This window comes from Pyrus communis, chromosome 13 (assembly GCF_963583255.1).
Source record: "Pyrus communis chromosome 13, drPyrComm1.1, whole genome shotgun sequence".
Taxonomy (NCBI): Eukaryota; Viridiplantae; Streptophyta; class Magnoliopsida; order Rosales; family Rosaceae; genus Pyrus; species Pyrus communis.
The window spans coordinates 7,746,098-7,759,917 of NC_084815.1; the positions used below are offsets into that span (position 1 = coordinate 7,746,098).

The 13,820-nt window shown below is 37.2% G+C and overlaps 1 protein-coding gene across 1 annotated transcript; it reads left to right on the forward strand.

Moving 5' to 3' along the window:
* Positions 1–7,038: 7,038 nt before the first annotated feature.
* On the forward strand, positions 7,039–8,684 carry LOC137713907 (uncharacterized). Its single transcript, XM_068453261.1, has 2 exons — positions 7,039–7,277; positions 7,853–8,684. Exons 1-2 carry the CDS (start codon positions 7,128–7,130, stop codon positions 8,486–8,488), a joined length of 786 nt encoding a protein of 261 aa, XP_068309362.1. The 5' UTR covers positions 7,039–7,127; the 3' UTR covers positions 8,489–8,684.
* The last annotated feature ends 5,136 nt before the right edge of the window (positions 8,685–13,820 follow it).

Sequence of the window (13,820 nt, forward strand, 5' to 3'; positions counted from 1 at the left end):
CAACGGCGTCAGGAATATTCCGTTAGATTTGACGGAATATTCCGTCTCCTTCTCCGGCGAACTTCTGGTGACGTCGCCGGCGCCGGAAACTGGAAAAATTTTCTAACTTCGTTTTCTCTCTCGTTTCTCAACCATTTTTCACGATTTTTACACCAAATTGAAGCCTAGAACTAGTAGAACAACGATATACAAGTTTCAAGGGCTAAAAATCAAGGAATCTCACCTGTCACCAAGCTTCAAATCCGGCCAACTTCGAAAACTACGATTCCGACGTCCAAATTCTTCAAACGAAGTACTCCGAGACTCCTTGGGACACCACCAAGCTACCTACGAGCTTCAAATTTCCTAAAACGTTAAAAACTACGTTTGCATGAATAGTACTCCAAACGGACCTCGTGAAATCGACGTGAAATCGACGGAGTTCTCACCTGAAAATGGCACGACTGCACTCCCATGAGCCTCACGATCTCGACTGTGATCTTAGTTTCCTCGATCTGCTAAGGTTTGATGGGTTTGGTGTGGTGTCCGTACGTTCGAAGGGAGAAGGAGAAGGAATGGGAGCATGGGAGAGAGACAGGGAAAAAGACAGAAGGAGAGGGAGAGTGACAGTGTGTGTGTGTGGCCCAACACATGCCAACACCACACAAACAACCAAACAACATAACGAAAACAAACTAGGGGCAAAATGGTCATTTCACAAGTACGTTTTAATAATTTCGAGACGGGATGTCACAACCCTAATAATTTTGGTGCCCACAATTATTTTGGGCCTCGGACGATCGCCCTACCAGCACTGGGTCTGAGCCAGACTTGCCTACCGAATACAACTAGCTCAACTCTTTAGTACTGAGAAAGAGCCGCTGATCAGCGATTACCAGCATTCATTGTGTTGATGTGTTAGCTAGCATGGACGACCAGTTGCCTTACTACACACCTTCAAGGGCGGAGCTAGGATTTTTTTCTTGGGTGGGCTAGCTGAAAATAGTACCATAAAATTATATGTTTATTTTTTTGCTTATATAAAATTATATAATAATCAATATAAAAGAACAACAATATAATATAAACTATTCTCAAAATCATAATCCTAACCAATAAATTCAAGGACCATATAAATAATTACCTACTAATTAAATCAAGAATAAGTAAATAAAGAAATTAAGAACGTACCAAAGGTGACATTCATTGGAAAATTGCAACAGAAAGTCAAGAATTGCAGAGATAGGGATTTAATTGTGTATTTAAAGAACTTTATTAATCGTTTCTTGAGTAAGAAGCACAGAAGCTAAATGACATAGGGTAAATGGTCTTTTTCTTTAAAGAATAGAATAAAGGGGGACTAGAGATAGAACTAATTTATAATTTTTAGCAGAAAACGTATTATTTACTACATCTCCTCTACTAAATATACATTAAAAAATAATATGTATTGAAATTGAGTAGGCTATAAGCATGAGTTTACAAAAGAATAGATCTATTCACAAACCCATTTTACTTCCAACACAACCTTATTAATAATTTGTTAGTGATCATCTTCAATTCATTCGATCCGAACAACCGAAGAGAGGTGTGTAAGAAGTAAAAATGAGTGTATGGATAGCACTACCCTTACACAAAACCTCCATGGGCTACAACCTACCTTAGCCTTGTGGGTGGCTACACCATTGCACACCTTTTCTATTGAAGTGATTAAAAATGGGCCTCACACTTGCCACGTCGATAGTTAACAAATGCCTAGAACGTTAGACAGAAGAATGACTTGAATTATATGTTTTAATACTTTTAGTAGTTTGATTTTTTTGAAAAGTTGCATCTCATTTAAAAAATAACACCAAACTATGTGGGTTTTTGTATTTACCAAAACATGCATTGTCATGTTCAAAGTATTGTAGTGTTTTACAATTGAAAAATGATTTTTACGCTTTTTAATTATTTTTTTCCTTTTTCTAACAATTGGATTGAATAAATAAATGAAGACCCGAAGTAAGGGAGTGCAAAAAAGAAAAGAAAAAAAAGGGTGTGTAGCAATTGTGGAGCCAAAAATCCACAAGGCAATGCATGAACTTTTACCCAAGAAGGACAAGATTGCCCTTATTAAATGGGAAACGTTCTCAAGCATCCCTACACGCATCTCAGCATCCCTGGAAGTTCAAGCAGCGGATTACAAATGCTAGGGGTGGGCACTATTTGGTTCGGTGCGGTTTTGAGGCTAAAATCGAAATAAAACCAAGCCATTTGGTTTGGTTTCAAAAGGTTTCGGTTCGGTTTTAAACCATTTACAAACAAAATGAAAAAATAGCTTCAAATCTCTCTTCTTGATTTACTTTGCCAACTCCCTGAACTCTTTCAACGTCGTTTCATAAAATATCATTAAACCAAGAAAAATAGATTTCTGAATGGATAATTAGCAATGTAAGTACCAAATTTGTGTTGGAAAATATAGTTTTTTGCTAGACTTGCTGAATTGGAAAGGAGCAAAAGGGACATCTCATCTACTGGCATATTGGAAAGAGGAAACACCTCCTTTTTTGTTGTGATATTTATCTGTCAAATCAAAATATTGTTGTTGACTTCGGAGGTTGTATGAAAGAGATGAATTTTGAGTGACTGAGAGTCGAAGAATAAGAGAGATGAATTTTTGGCATGGTTGAGTCCATAATAAATGTATGGACTTTAACAAACAATCAAATAACCAAAATCGAAACCAAACCGTTTTCCCTCACTGCGCTTTGGTTGCAAACCGAAACCGTTTCAAAATAGCAAAATCAAACCTTTATGCATGATCCGATTTGGTTCTTGTTTTGGTTTCAATTTTCGGTTCCAAGTGCCCACCCCTAATGACTGGTTAAAGCTCCCCTGCTCGTTACAAGGAAAAGTCAAAGGCATTATATATAAGATTAATTACTATATTCTATCTTTAATACATTCCTAATTGGAGATCAACTCTATCAAGTAAGTAACCCCTCCCCCCCCCCCCCAACTCCTAGTTGGCTTGTGAGGCTTTGCTCTTTGATCAAAGGTGTTGATTGTTTTGTACGTACTTTTCCGTCAAGACTAAAAATGGCAGAAATTTTCTACCAAAAACATTTAATTGAGAGCCTGATTCAAACGCTCGAAAAATACTCTCGCTTTCAACGTTTCAATTTTTTTCGTTTATATGTAAATTTTCACACGTTCATATTCTTAGAGTTTTTATAAATTATTTAAAATTTCCCTGTAGAAGAAATACAATGACGAGAAATTATGAAACCACGACTAGCGAAAACCATATTCTCAAAGATACAAACTAGACAATGGAAATCGCGACGTGGCCCAACGTCCCTGTTCCTCGAGGCTCATCGCAGCAAAAGGTTCAACACTACCACCTCAGGGCCATTGAGACCATGCCAGCAGCGGCAGCCACCACCGTAGTGGTCAAAGGTGCACCATCAGGCCACAATGAAGGAGCTGTAGAGCAACAGAACAACGGTGCAGCACCACTAGTCCAACAGGCACAGGCCCAAGGCGTCAACTCCTAACACCTGTCCAACCTATGCAGGCTCAAGCGCATGGTGAGTCGGCCCGAGTCGCACGAGAAGTAGCCAAAGCCACAACTCTGCTCGAGCCCAACGGGCTCTAAGCCCATCATCACATGGTTAAGGGGCTACAACATATGACAAAGCTTAGCAGTTCAAAGCTCCAAAAAATTAAAGCTTACATCCAAATGGTTATGTGGATTCGTCTGCTTTTTTAAGTAAGACATTCGGTTGCCAACCCTATGGCTAATAGCTTTGCAAGGTTTCACACCAAAACATGCAGTCGCACTGCTCTCAGCAACAACACCATCCAGCACTTTATCTTCAGCTGCCTCAACTTGGATGACACCATCATCAACTGCTCCACCAATAACAGCCTCGAAAGAAAAGTTAAGCAGGTCATATGGAGAAATGGAGAACGCCTCGAAGTCTTTCTAAAAAAACTCATAATTAGACGGTCTACCTTGGAGATGGTCTACATAGCCTAACTTGTAGAAATCAGCCTGACCTCGAGTAACCATGATTTCGATGTCGACCTTTTTACTTCTCAGCTGCTCATTTTCTTCAACCATCTTAGTACAAGCGCATTGCAGTTCATCTAACTCCTTCTTCAGGTTCAAATCATTATAGATGGAGATAAGTTCCACGTCCTTCACATAGCAGGTTAACAGAAGTTCCAAATTGACATGCTCAGGCCTCGTTTGGCACACAGTATTAAGCATTGGATAGGATTAATAATATGGGAGCGGGTGTTTGGAGACTTACGTACTAAATAGTCGTCGGACTAACGAATCTGGTCCAAGTTAATTAGTACGCCTCACACCTGCTAGTTAGTACGCTCAAAAAGCTCGGTATAAATTAGTCGGCCTCAAAACGCCTCGCACCACTCTTGCATCTGCTCCGTCATCTCATGTCTGTTGCTGGAAATTCAGAGCTAAATCAGCGGAACCACTCCCGCTTACACTTGATCGCATCATCTTCCTCATGGGTGATTTGTCGTTTCATCTTCATCATCTTCCTCTTGCTGCAATTTTCCATTTTTTTCTTCTTTGTTTTTCTCTTTTTCTCTCTGTCTTGTTTCCTCTAGTTTGTGATTTTTTCTATTTGATGGATTTATGATTCTTGATAATTTGTGATTTTTTTTTGTTTGATGGATTAGTTTGTGATTTTCGTTTTGGTATGGGTTTCAAAGGGATCTCGAATCTCTGAGCACTTCTCCCTTGTTCGTCCTTCTCTAGGTTTCTTTTGATTTTTTTTATTTTTTTGTTGAATTTATTTTAATTTGAATTATCATTCCTAAAATACTATTAACAAGTAGTTAAAAAAATATAACATAATCGATCCTATTAATACGGTGATTAGTCCGATGTTGCACCAAACACCCGACTAATTTAGTCAGTACTATCCGACGACTATTTATCCTATTCGACTAAAATAGTTAATATAGTCCGAGCTGCCAAACGAGACCTCAAAGTCTTGGATATGAGGCAGTAGCTGTTGACTTCATTCTTTGTAGCCTCTAGCATTGCCTGAGTCACATCAAGCCTAGCCTTCATGCTACCAACTAAAGGAAAAATTTGTCAAGAACATGTGAGAACATTTGAACACATAATCAAACTAATAACACTTTAAGGTAGGCATGCATTAAAAAACAATTCTAAAACCCATGACTTTCAAAGCCTAGTGAATGGTGAACCAAAAGACTCTTTAACAAATTGAAGAAAAGAAAAAGTTTGAGTTTCATTACCCTTGAAGCTCATCCTTGTTTACACAAGAGATTCACCCGAGTGGAGGGCCTTCAAGTCAACTTGGATGGTTGCTTCTTTCCTTCTCCTTTGCTCCTTGAGGGTATGAGGAGAAGAACTCCAAGAACACCAAAAGTTTGGTGTCTCTAAGTCTCCACACCAAGGATGAGGTGTGAAGATGAAATGGATGACTTAGAGGAAGTAAGATTGCTAGTTATTTTTCTCTAAGTGTGGCTCTTTGGAAGACAAATAGAGAAAGAGTTTTGCTCTTTTGCCTCAAAAGAAAAACCTAATGTGGTAAAGCTATAAAGTTCCTTTTATAGCACCTCACATTTGAGTGGAAAACTTGCAATTATGCCAAGTTCACTACCACTCACCTTATGACCGGCCATCCTTTAGTTAATGGGCTAATTGCCCATTTTGTTTTGGTTGTCATACAATTTAAACATAATGGGCCTTGTGGACCAAAACCCTTTTGGGCCCCGAGACCCAAAACTAACTTGAAAGCCCAATATGAACCTTTCGTATAATTAATTAATCTTGATCATTCTCAATTAAACCATTTCATTGCTTATCCATCTCATTTATATTTCTTCACTTTCATCCTTACTCGATGTACAATCCATTAGGTTTCAATTAATGAGGCAGTAAGCGATTGTTACTCTTAACGATCAATTGTGAATTGAACTACATTTCAATTCTCCATTTGATGAAAATTAGTGTTTGCTAATCTTTAGGGCTTCCACAAACCATGAGTGACATCTAGCAGTATGTCATGGCTACCTAAGCTAAGTAGAAGTGGTTGGATAACCTACCTAGTTACAATTACAATGCAATAAATGACTTGAGACTAGTCATACTCATGCTTGAATTAACATAACACACACTAACCTTAGTGGATTGTCAATGCCCAATTGGCAATCCTATGACTATGAACGTTTTAGGAATGAACATAAGAGAAATGTCTCGTTAATCTAACTTACTTAGATCACTTCTTTCTTAGATTAAATACATTTATTGGATTCCCTTATTGCTTAAACACATAATACAATAAATAGTGATTAACAACAAGCTTTGCCCTTCATTAAACATATAATAGTTTAACACAATAAGTATTCCAAAAGCTATTACATCAAATGAGTGACTTTGTGGGCAAATTTTCAACACCAACTTCTTAGTAGACGACTTCTAGCTGCCCAAAAACGGGGCAGAGACATTTGACCCCTTGAAAATGGCAAGTTAAACACGTTATTCGGGGACAAATAGATTGAAGTCAAATTTGACGTGCAATATATAAAATAGGTATTGTAATAATCACTCCCCTTTTAACTGACATATATAGTTTCTTTTGGAAAGGGATCCTCTCCGGATCCCTTCCTCCTAATCTACAAAATCAAAGAATTTGTGCTGTTGAAAATTAATCCAACGGCTGAAGTTATTATAACTTTTAAAGTGGACATCTGTTTATAGTCGTTGGATCAAATTTTTTCGATACTTTTTTGAAAAGAAATAGAATCACGTCGAGTTTCGAAAATAAAATAGGCCTAAAATGGGGTGGATGCATAAAGATAAGACAACTTGCCGGGGGGAAGTTGCCAAGTTGAATTGTTCCAAGTCATCTGCTCCTAATTACGTCCCACTTTTATTAACCAGTCCCGTCAGTCGTTTCTCATTTCTATTTCTTTCACTTTTTTTCAGCAGAAAGATTCGTTTAGAACTCTTCTCCACGGTCAAAATACACTCACACAGTCTAAACCGAAAACCAGTTTAAATTGGTAGCATTGAACCCAATAGAATTACAAACCAATATTACTGTTCTTATCTAAAACTTGATACGATCGACTTGCAGTACCGAAATCAGGGAGAAATGTCGGAGCTGTTCATAAAACAATCGAAGCAATATGCCGAGGGTTGGCCATGCTACCCGAAAGAGCTGTTTGAATACATTGCCTCCAAGACCCCTTGTCACGACCTCGCATGGGACGTCGGCACCGGCAATGGCCAGGCTGCCCGATCCGTAAGTTTCTCCTCTTTCCAACATCTTCCGTTCGCTTCTTGCGGTTTACACATAGATCCATTGTAGCACAAATTTAAGCTAAGGTCATCTGAAACCTTTTTGTTCAGTATTGTTTCTTTGCCTGGGTTTGCTATCTGAGTCACCTCCTTGACTATATATTTTAGGTGGTGTTATCCACACACCCATTTTTACTTTTCACACGTCCTCTATTAATTTTTGTGCTCTTGTCCTCTTCAATTTATTCAATGTGACAGCAAAAAATAAATTGACAGGAGTGTAGAGAAGGTGAAAAAGGGTGTGTATACCCTATATTCTGTGTTTGTTGAAGAATATCTCATATCGGAGAATTGACAAACTCAAATATAACATGCATTGACAATAGTTGATATTCTTATTATGATTAGTAATGAGCCGCTTGCTCATCTCTCTAAAATCTTGACACTATTGATTGAGAGAGTAGAAAGCTTCAAGTCATAAATTTTTCATATTCAAAATATTTCTAAACTAGTGTAAGTGTTTCTCGTTCTTTCATGAATCTCGAACCATAATAAGTAACATGTTATAGTAAATTGCAGCTGGCCAAGATCTTCAAGAATGTGATAGCCACTGATACAAGCCAAAAACAACTCGAGTTCGCACCCAAGCTGCCCAATATTCGCTACGAGCACACCCCTCCGGTCATGTCAATAGCCGAGGTTGAACAAAAGTTGACACCAAAATCAAGTGTTGATCTGGTGACCGTTGCTCAGGCCATCCATTGGTTTGACCTCCCCAATTTCTACCAACAAGTGAAACATGTACTGAAGAAACCTAATGGTGTCCTTGCAGCATGGTGCTATACAGTGCCTAGGGTTAACAGCATTGTAGATACCGTCTTTGATCGTTTTTACACCGTTGATTCTGATCCTTACTGGGAGCCACCACGTAAAATGGTGGACGACAAGTATGAGAGTATCGATTTTCCATTTGAGCCGGTGGACGGAGAAGAGAACACAGGACCGTTTAAGTTCGTGACAGAGCAGTTGATGGATTTGGATGGCTTTTTTACATACATAAGGTCATGGTCTGGATATCACACGGCAAAAGGAAGGGGTGTTGAGCTCTTGAGTGATCATGTGATTGAGGCATTTAAGCAAGCGTGGAATGAAGGTGGAGACCATGGTCAGAAGGCTGTCAAGTTTCCTGTCTATTTGAGAATTGGAAAAGTGTAGTGTTGTTAAGCTTGTCCTATTTCTACTTACTCACATGACGTGGAGAGCTTGTCTTTTCACAATATTAGGAAAGCATGGAAATAAGATTTAATTTCAGTTTTAATAATTGCTCGTCACATGTTAATAAGTGCTTTGAAGGGAAATGATATTATGTTTCTGTCCTTTTATCTACTTTGTTGCTTAAAAATATTTACCATTCACAGCATCAGATTTTGGATTGTTGGATCTATTGGATTGGCACTTAAATTTCTAAATGTGTTATGTTCTCTTTGTTCTTGCTGTCAAATGTGGTTATTTTTTTTCAAATAACTGTGCTTAGTTGAGTATGTTAACGAGCGGCCGCGGTTGTGGCAATACTCGCAGCCAAACAATCCTCGAAAGACTCAAGTTTGAGATAAAAATTTATAACACACCCGCCCGTTTACAAGTTTGCTAGAATTGACCTTCTAAAAGTTCTAACCGAAGTGAGCCAAAATTGACCGAGATATAGAAAAGAAAGTGTTATTTACACATCTATTTTTACTCTTCACACACCTTTATTAATTTTTAGTAATTGATCATCTTAATTCATTTGATCCGATGATCGAAAATTAAAAAGTTGTATGAGAAATAAAAATAGGTGTGTAGATAGCACTACCCTATAGAAATCGCTGCACTCTTCCTTTACCACGCCTGACACTTTTTAACTCACTAATGCCCTATTCTTTCCTAAGTATCATAATCCATTAACTATCTTTTTATTTTGTTTTAATTTTTTAAAGGATCCAATAACTATTCTTTCCACCAAATTATTGTAGATCTCCTTCATCGCTAGTGAAGTATTGAACAGTCGACCTTGAAAATTGCTCTACTGAATTCCCACCAATTTTTATTTTTTATTTTGTTTCTTCTTCAATTTTTAGCTCTTGGAAACTCAAGCCTTGTCAAATACTAGAGTTTAGTCAAGGGTTAAAAAACTATTTTTCTTCTTCTTCCTCAGGTTGTCCTCTGGTTCATTCTTTCCCACGGTTGCTGCCATATACATATGCTTATAAACTAATTTTGGTGCCCCTCAAGATTTGGGGCCGTGTGCGGGCACCCTGTTTGCACTGCCCAAGGGCCCGCCCTGATTGAGAATAACAGAGGTGGGACATCCACACCGAAAATAGAGTATGGTTGGCAAATTATTGAGTTAAATTCACCAAATGTTAATGAAACTTGAATTTCCTATTTTAATCTTATACAAAATAGACAGACATTAAACCCAAAATCTGATTTCATAAGTAAACCCAACCAAATACCCACCCATACTTCTGCCTCATCCTTACTCCCAAGTTCCTCAAAAAATCTTGGCCATAGTTCAAATTTACTCCATTTACATGTTTCATGATACATTTGTGAAAAGAAACAAGATTTCAATGAAAAATGGATGATCAAGTCATTATTTGGCAATCTTCAAGTGAGATATAGCATGATTTTTGTATTTTCTATTTTTAATTAAAAATTAGAATAAAGAAGCATGGTATTGTTATCTTATTTAGGTTATATAACTAAAACACTGCATGCATGATAATAGTACGTAAACATGAAAGAAACCTAACCTGATGTATTGCTTGCAGCAGCCATAGAAACAACTCGCACTGAGAGAAAACAATACCAAGCCTTCTATGAATTCCTAACTTTAACACAATGCTCTATGGGAAGCTGTTGTCGTGTATTTTTTAGGGTTCATAGGGACCGGTATATATATATATATATATATATATATATATATATATATATAGGCCAAAAACTTTAAGTTCCATCCATAAAGGAAACATAAAATCTACTTCCTTGGCCTCCAAGTAATATATCATAATCATAATCGTATAAGGATTTCATCAATCCTATTTCCTATATAAGACTCATAATATATAAGATTGATATCTATTGGGTAATCAAATCACAATACATATTATTCTTTAATGATACACTCCTATGTAGTAGACCATATCTAGGTTGATTTATGTCATACAAGTACAACATTCTCCCACTTGGTCTACGAAATGTAATGCTCATGTTTTGTCTTAGATTAGAGACTAATATAACTTTAATGGCCATGTGCAGTGATTATATCCCATCCTTATTCAAGTTTCTGTCAAATAATCCATTCAACATGGAACTAACAAGATTGTAAAGTAATCATAACTCATAATCTTCATAATCACATATGTTGAATGCTTTACCTACATGAAAAACACCATCTAATTATGATCGAGAGATGAATTCATAACTGTAATTTTGTCTTTCCCTATATCATCTCAGATCCTCTTTATTGTAACCATGCGATTACACTTTATGCTTTAACAAACCTATAAAATTGTCGATACAAGTATGTGTCACTCAATGAGTGATCGCATCCTTCCTGTGATTTAAAACATGTATGGTAAAATCACATAATGCAAATATTATCTGCCTATATGCATGAATATATATATATTACCTTATGTGAACACTTAATCAGAAAACATGTTTATGAATTCAAAATCTTCTGGTAACAAAACTACAATCCATAGAATCCTTGTGAAAAACAACTCACTTATTCAGTGCAAAACTGACTAATAGCATCTACTCCCACTAACTTAGCATATCGAGATCTGCAATCAAACCCATGTTCTTTACATGCTGCTTAAAAGCTGCAACTGGTAACGTTTTATTCAAGGGATCCGCAAGCATTGATGCAGTGTCAATGTAGCTAACCTTGACAAAACCTTGTTTGATCTTCTCTCTGATGAATATGTACTTGATATGCATGTGTTTGGTCCCTGAAGACCTCTTATTATTCTTGGAGTAGAAAACAGCTGCAGTGTTGTCACAAAGGATTTGCATTGGTCTAGCAACTATTCTCCCTTCTATGAATTTGCCAATCCACACAGCTTGTGAAGTAGCTTCAAAACATGCCATGTATTCAGCCATCATTGTGGACGTTGCTATGTTCTTTTGCTTCATGTTTTTCCAAGAAATAGCACATCCTACCATCATGACTATGTAGCTTGATGTTAATTTTAATGAATCTTGACATCCTGCAAAATCCGAGTCACAATAACTAACTATTTTCAAGTTTGTGCCCTTCCCATAACCCAGCTTATAGTCTTTAGTTTTCTGCAAGTATCTCATCACCTTTTTTGCTGCAATCCAATGTGCTTGTCCTAGATTTGACTAATACCTCCCTAATAAGCTTAATGCAAAAGATATATCAGGTCTAGTGCATACATGCGCATATATTAAGCTACCTACCACTGAGGCATATGGCTTGTCATCCATTTCTTTCTTCTCAATGTCAGTTTTTGGAGATTGTTCTTTGCTTAATTTGTCTCCCTTAGTAACTGGCACTTCACTTCCATTGCAGTTTGACATATTGAATCTTTTCAAAATCTGGTCAATGTAACCCTTTTGCGAAAGACCAAGTAGACTTCTCTTCCTGTCACGTGTAATTTCAATTCCAAGGACATATGAGGCTTCTCCCATGTCTTTCATCTCAAAATTGTCACTCAACAAGATTTTTGTCTCTTGCAACAGACTCAAATCAGTTCCTGCAATTAATATATCATCTACATAAAGTACTAAGATGATGAAATGTCTCCCACTAGACTTGACATAAATGCATTCATCTTCAGAGTTTTCAATAAAACCATGTGATTGCATAACTTCATCAAAATTTAGATACCATTGTCTAGATGCCTACTTTAATCCATATATGGATTTCTTAAGTTTGCAGACTAATTCCCTTTCTCTTTCTTTGATAAATCATTCAGGTTCTCGCATATATATCTCTTCCTCAAGTTTACCATTTAAAAAAGCTGTTTTGACATCCATTTGATGAAGAAATAAATCATAGTGAGTAACTAAAGCCATTACAAATCTGAATGAGTCTTTGGTGGAAACTGGTGAGAATGTTTCATTATAGTCCACTCCTTCTTGCTGAGTGTACCCCTTAGCTACAAGCCTGGCTTTTAGTTTCTCTATAGTTCCTTTTGAGTCTTTCTTTGTTTTGTATACCCATTTACATCCAATCGGCTTGGATCCTTTTGGCAAAACTGCAAGTTCCCAGACTTCATTTTTCTGCATTGACTCAAATTTTGATTCCATAGCCTTTAGCCATTCTACTTGTTGTACACTGTTCATTTCTTCTTTGTAAGTTGATGGTTCCCTAATGTCAATGTCAGCCTCATTTAAATACACAACAAAATCATCTAAGATCGCAGGTTTTCTTAGTCTTGTTGACGTTCTGAGTGCAAGTGCAACTTGGTCCATAATTCCTTCTACAACTTGATTTTGTGTCTGCAGTGCATTACTTGCATTATCATGTATCACTTGGTCGTTCACTGCATCATTATTCACATTCATTTGAATCTCGTGTACACCATCATTTGTGACTGGAGCAACATGGTCCAAGGCTAAATGGTTGTCTTCACTTGGTGTAATATGATGCAATGAATCAGCTGCAATTTCTTCATTTTGCTCTTCAAATTCAATTTCATTACTTATTGCTTCCATCGATCATTCTTCTATAAATTTCACCTTTCCAGTTTCAACAAATCTCATAGAGTGGTTAAGGCAGTAGAACCTGTAACCTTTTGTTCCCTGAGGATATCCCACATAGTAGCAGCTCACTGTCTTAGGATCTAGTTTCCTTTCTTAAGGGTTATATACCTTTGCCTCAGCCCTACAACCCCAAATTCGAAGGTGTTGTAAACTTGATTTTCTTTTGTACCATAATTCAAAAGGTGTTGTAATCACATATTTGCTAGGCACTCTATTAGATATATAATTGTAGTCTTAATGGCATCACCCCACAAGTACACAGGCAAGCTTGTTGCACTCATCATACTTCTTACCATGTCTTTTAATGTGCGATTCTTCCTTTCTGATACTCTATTTTGTTGTGGAGTACCAGGGTTCGTGTATTGTGCCATTATCCCTTCATTTTCTAAGTAAAGTGCAAAAGGTCCAGGATTTCTGCCATGTTTAGTGTATCTCCCATAGTACTCACCACCTCTGTCGGACCTTACCACCTTAATCATTTTCTTCAACTATTTCTCTACCTCAGCCTTGTAGATTTTAAAAGCCATAAGTGCATTAGACTTCTTAGAGAGCAAATACAAATGACAATACCTTGAAAGGTCGTCTATGAAAGTTATAAAATACTTATAACCGTCATATGTTGGAGTGGGAAAAGGTCCACATATATCAGGGTGCACAAGTTCAAGTAGATCGGTGCTTCTTGTTGCATTCTTCTTGTGCGAATTAACCATCTTTCCTTTTATGCACTCAATACATGTGACAGAATTATCTAACTCTAGCTTTGGTAATA

Coding starts and splice junctions, on each gene's coding strand:
- LOC137713907 (XM_068453261.1), top strand. CDS start 7,128: ATGTCGGAGCTGTTCATAAAACAATCGAAGCAATATGCCGAGGGTTGG. Junction 7,278..7,852: donor ATGGCCAGGCTGCCCGATCC/GTAAGTTTCTCC, acceptor AGTAAATTGCAG/CTGGCCAAGATCTTCAAGAA.